This window comes from Telopea speciosissima, chromosome 3 (assembly GCF_018873765.1).
Source record: "Telopea speciosissima isolate NSW1024214 ecotype Mountain lineage chromosome 3, Tspe_v1, whole genome shotgun sequence".
NCBI lineage: Eukaryota > Viridiplantae > Streptophyta > Magnoliopsida > Proteales > Proteaceae > Telopea > Telopea speciosissima.
Window position 1 is genome coordinate 49,485,008 of NC_057918.1, and position 5,025 is coordinate 49,490,032.

At 39.4% G+C, this 5,025-nt stretch overlaps 1 protein-coding gene across 1 annotated transcript; it reads left to right on the forward strand.

Annotated features, from left to right (window-relative positions):
- Positions 1 to 609: 609 nt before the first annotated feature.
- Positions 610 to 4,741, forward strand: LOC122656514 (sterol 14-demethylase-like). The gene is made up of 3 exons (XM_043851070.1): positions 610 to 651; positions 1,482 to 1,948; positions 3,631 to 4,741. Exons 2-3 carry the CDS (start codon positions 1,484 to 1,486, stop codon positions 4,627 to 4,629), a joined length of 1,464 nt encoding a protein of 487 aa, XP_043707005.1. The 5' UTR covers positions 610 to 651; positions 1,482 to 1,483; the 3' UTR covers positions 4,630 to 4,741.
- Positions 4,742 to 5,025: the final 284 nt, after the last annotated feature.

Consider the following 5,025-nt stretch of genomic DNA (forward strand, 5'->3'; position numbering starts at 1 on the left):
CGTGCACAGCACTATGCACATGCAATCATGTCTTATGCTTGGTTTGAGGTATTGATATCAGATCAGCCGATATAGCAGATACTGCATGGTTTTGAAGGTGATCGATACCTAATTCGATACCATGCAATAAAACCATGATCTTATGCTCCAAGAGAAAGAATCCCACCCTTCATCTGGTTTCTTAATCCCAGTTGTATACTTTCATTGAAATCGACGTATAAAATTGATCTCTCTTGTTACAATACGGTGTTATAATGCATCGCACAATGCTGCAAAGACCATGTGGTACAGCAGACCACACATGATGCACATGACCTCTGCACTTGCGGTACAGCACCGTGCTCTAACAGAAGAAGATAAAAATATTCTCGGAAGGTCGTACCCATAGTTTTAAAAGTTCACGGTACCGCCCACCGTTACTGCTTTACATGAGATTATCTTTTAATAGTTTCACAAATCTTTGCTTCGGATCTTCACGAGTCACGAGAGAAAGAATCTCTCTCTCTCCATTGGTCCAACTCTTAAAGTAGAGAAAGGTGAAAGTGTGTTTGACATCATTTGAGATCCAGAAATGCATCTGATACTCTGATGCTGCTTCTCCCACACGTACTGTGACTGTGATTTACGATCTCTCTCCAACTCTGTGAGCAGGTACTAGACTCGATTATCTTTTTTCGTTTTGATCGATTTGAATCCAATTGATATCGGTTTCGATGAGTGAAAAACCCTAGTACAGCTTAGCTGTCGATCGATTCATAATGTAAAGCATTAGATCTCCAAATGAAAAGGATTAGATCTGTGTAGTTGCTCTTTACTGTTATTTTTGTTAAATTCTTGATATTAGAAAACTTCAATAGAAAAGCGTATTCGTGATTCTCAGTTCTTCAATTCCTCAACAAGTGGGATGAACTTCTTTTTATCCAATGATCGGGGGTATTTAAATCGTTTTTTTACATCTACGTGTCTAGGAACTCCTTTTGTTTGCAAATTTACTACTACATTATTTTAAAGCTCAAAACGAGCTAAGTTCTTGGATCTGCTGCATGCGTAACAGAACTGTTATATTTTTTTCTTTTCCTTTGGATAATTGACCACTTATATGTTGTTCTACTGTACCGTGTTGTTTAATTATGAATTCCATCAAAAAATCTGTTAATTACTTCATAAGATCCTCGTAAAAAAAAAATTCTGTGATTTATTTTGTTCATTTTTCTTTCAAATCTCCACTTTTTTTATTTTTTTATTTTTGTTCTGCTGCTGTACTTGAGCATTTAGATATTTGGCATTAGCTAAATCTATTGTCAGCAATATGGTCACATATAAGTTGGCACATTAACAAGTTCCAATGACCTCTGTTAACAGAGAATTTGCACTGTTAAACGATGATTATGTCAATCTCTTCTCGTGGTTCTGTTTCTTGCTTTATTCACTGATTTTCCTTTTGAATTTCTTAAATCACATTGTGGATTTCACTGTGTTAGCTATGGATTTGACGGCGAACATGCCCTTGAATGTCGGGTTCCTCATTGTCGCAACGATAATCATAGCAAAGCTTCTTTCCATGCTTCTGACGCCTCGATCCAGAAAATGCCTTCCCCCAACTGTAAAGACATGGCCTTTGTTTGGTGGACTTTCTCGTTTCATGAAAGGTCCCATTGTGATGCTCAGGGAAGAGTATCCAAAACTTGGGAGTGTATTCACTGTGAACCTTTTGAACAAGAAAATCACTTTCCTCATTGGACCTGAAGTATCTGCTCATTTCTTCAAGGCTTCAGAGGCCGATCTTAGCCAGCAAGAGGTCTACCAGTTTAATGTGCCAACTTTTGGTCCAGGTGTTGTGTTTGATGTTGATTATTTAGTGCGACAGGAACAATTCCGTTTCTTCACAGAATCTCTGAGGGTGACGAAATTGAAGGGTTATGTGGATCAGATGGTTAGTGAAGCTGAGGTAACTTCCCTTCTTTTGCTGTTGTCCTTATTTTTCTTTTCTTTGTTGTACATCTAGGGAGAACTTCACACTGAGTAAAATTGAGCAATTCATCAAGAATTCAACTTTATGGTGATCAAATATGTTATATGCGCCAAAGTGCATGCACACACACACACATAGACCCCAATAATAATGCACGGATTTTTTTTGTGGGTGGTGGTTGTTTGCCAGAGGCACACTTTATACCGATATGGGCAATCTGCTGTTCTACCTCCCTTTCTTTGTTATGCAAATTATTCACTTTCCTACTAAAAATTAACTGGGCAATTGTAGCTGTATTTGCTGCATTTGCTTCCCTGGGCAGGAAATTGAGTGTGGCATCCCTCTTCAAAGTTGATTATGTAGCTGCCTATAAAAACCCAAAAGACTGCCATTTGGTTTTGTTTAGTTGAAATTTTGAAGATGCAGATATTTTTTTCCCGAAAAATAATTATGTCAGAAGTCAGAACTATAAAATTAGTATCCAAATTTTATACTCATCTTTTGGTGTACCAGTGTCCGCTCACTGTTCTCCTTTTCCGGCTATTCAAGTGGATCTTATACTTGTCTCTGAAATGCGTATTCTGTTCCTATCTCCAATACAGCAATTTTTTTACTGTGAATTCAGGTGCATGATTAGCAATTTACTCTACAGCAAATGTATAGTATTATTTCTGCTAGCAGATCAGTTTACTGTAAATATGCTACAAGAATACTTCAGGAGTACTATACAAGTAGGAAATGTTTGATCAGAAATTTTGTAAACAACCAGTCTCATAAAAATGAAGTGTTGTGTTCTTGATTCATTGTTAAATCTTTGATACCCCCTACTTATTTGTTGTGTTTCTCTCTTTGTTTTCGGAAGTGGGGTGTTCATACATAAATTGCCATCATGGTGTAAGGTGAGATTCTGCAGTCGTATGAGTTTCTTTTAAAACTATGATGAAATTGGCATTATTTGCTAGTGTCTAAAACCTTGAACTATTTCCTTCTTGATTCTTTCCTTGTCTAATTTGTTTGTGAGTTGAACTTTCTCTGGGGATGTTTAAGGTCTAGGCGATGGACTTGTAGTCAAGCTTTGTCTCCCCAATAACATGTCACGTTTCCATGTTTAAAGGCCCAGACCTATACATGAGCAGGCCCAGCTTTAAGATTGTATCAATGAAATATCATGAGCTGATTATGAGCAGCAGTGATTTTAGCCATTTGATCTAAATTGGACTTGAAGCTTTCTAAGTCCTCATTTAAATTGTTCTTCAGTACATAGTAATGAATTCTACATGCTTGTTGACTTTTCTTGTAGTCAATCTATTGTGCATGGCCTAACCCAACAATGTGTCCTGATCCTCTGATAATGGAACTTCTGCCAACTTATAAAGGTGCTTAGTTTTACAAACCTGGGATATTGCCTTTGGCATTAATCATAATGCTTGGATAAAGTTATGTTTCTATCTCCTCACCTGCATCTATAAAGTTTGGGATGATGAGAAAGGATAGTTTAGTTATTTTGTTTGAATGTCTAACTTTATAGTTGTTCTTAAATGCTAGATCTGTATGTAATGCTTCTTCCTCAAGTCATTTATGTTGGGCCTTTGGCATCGAAGTATTGTAAAATAATGACACTATTTTTGGCAATTTTTGTCTAACCTCAACTTGGGCAGGATTACTTCTCAAATTGGGGAGAGAGTGGTGAGGTGGACCTTAAATATGAACTGGAGCACCTAATCATTTTGACAGCAAGTAGATGCCTTTTGGGTCGTGAAGTTCGTGATCAACTATTTGATGATGTGTCTGCACTCTTCCACGACCTTGACAATGGTATGCTCCCAATCAGTGTCATGTTCCCACACCTACCCATTCCAGCTCACCGCCGTCGTGATCGTGCCCGCAAGAAGCTAGCAGAAATCTTCACTAACATCATAGCTTCCAGGAAATGTGCTGGTAAGTCAGAGAATGATATGCTGCAGTGCTTCATCGACTCAAAGTACAAAGATGGACGCCCAACAACAGAAAGTGAGGTCACTGGGCTGCTCATTGCTGCCCTTTTCGCTGGACAACACACCAGTTCGATCACCTCTACCTGGACTGGGGCCTATCTCCTTCGTCATAAGGAGTACCTCTCCGCTGTTTTGGATGAGCAGAAGAAGCTAATGAAGCTGCATGGGAACAAGGTTGACCATGATATCCTGTCTGAGATGGATGTCCTGTACAGGTGCATTAAGGAGGCCCTCAGGCTGCATCCCCCGCTGATACTGCTGCTGCGTAGCTCACACAGTGACTTCAGTGTGACAACCCGGGAGGGAAAAGAATATGACATACCAAAAGGCCATATTGTTGCCACATCACCAGCTTTTGCTAACCGCCTGTCACATATATATCAGGACCCAAACAGGTATGACCCGGACAGATTTACAGCAGAAAGGGAAGAGGACAAGGCAGCAGGGCCATTCTCATACATCTCATTTGGGGGTGGGAGGCATGGGTGTCTTGGGGAGCCATTTGCGTATCTGCAGATTAAGGCAATATGGAGCCATTTGCTGAGGAATTTCGAGTTAGAGTTGGTCTCCCCATGCCCTGAGATTGATTGGAATGCCATGGTTGTGGGTGTGAAGGGAAAGGTGATGGTGCGATACAAGCGGCGGCAGCTCTGTGTTGATTAATTGTCTGGAACAAGTGGCTTGCATTGTCAACTTTGATGATGTGGTTCTTGGGACTGTGTCTGCCCCATTTTGTACATCAATGTGTCATTGCTATCCCGTTTTATTTTTAGTTTGAAGAAGCGTTTTCCAAGTCCCTTTTTTTCCTTTTTGGTTGAGCGGGGGAGGCTAGGGTTAATGTTGGTAGTGTTGGTTTATGTATCCATCAAATCCAATTTAAACGGTTTTAGATATTACATTTGTATTTAAATCATTTGGGTGATTAGTTGGTATGGAAGAGTGATTTGATTCAGATTGAAGGAATTAAAAGAGTCAGGGGTAGACTTAAAGTGATAATAGGAAAGACATGCATAGTTTAAGCTTGTATCAAGTATTATCCCGAATAGAGCTGATTTACAG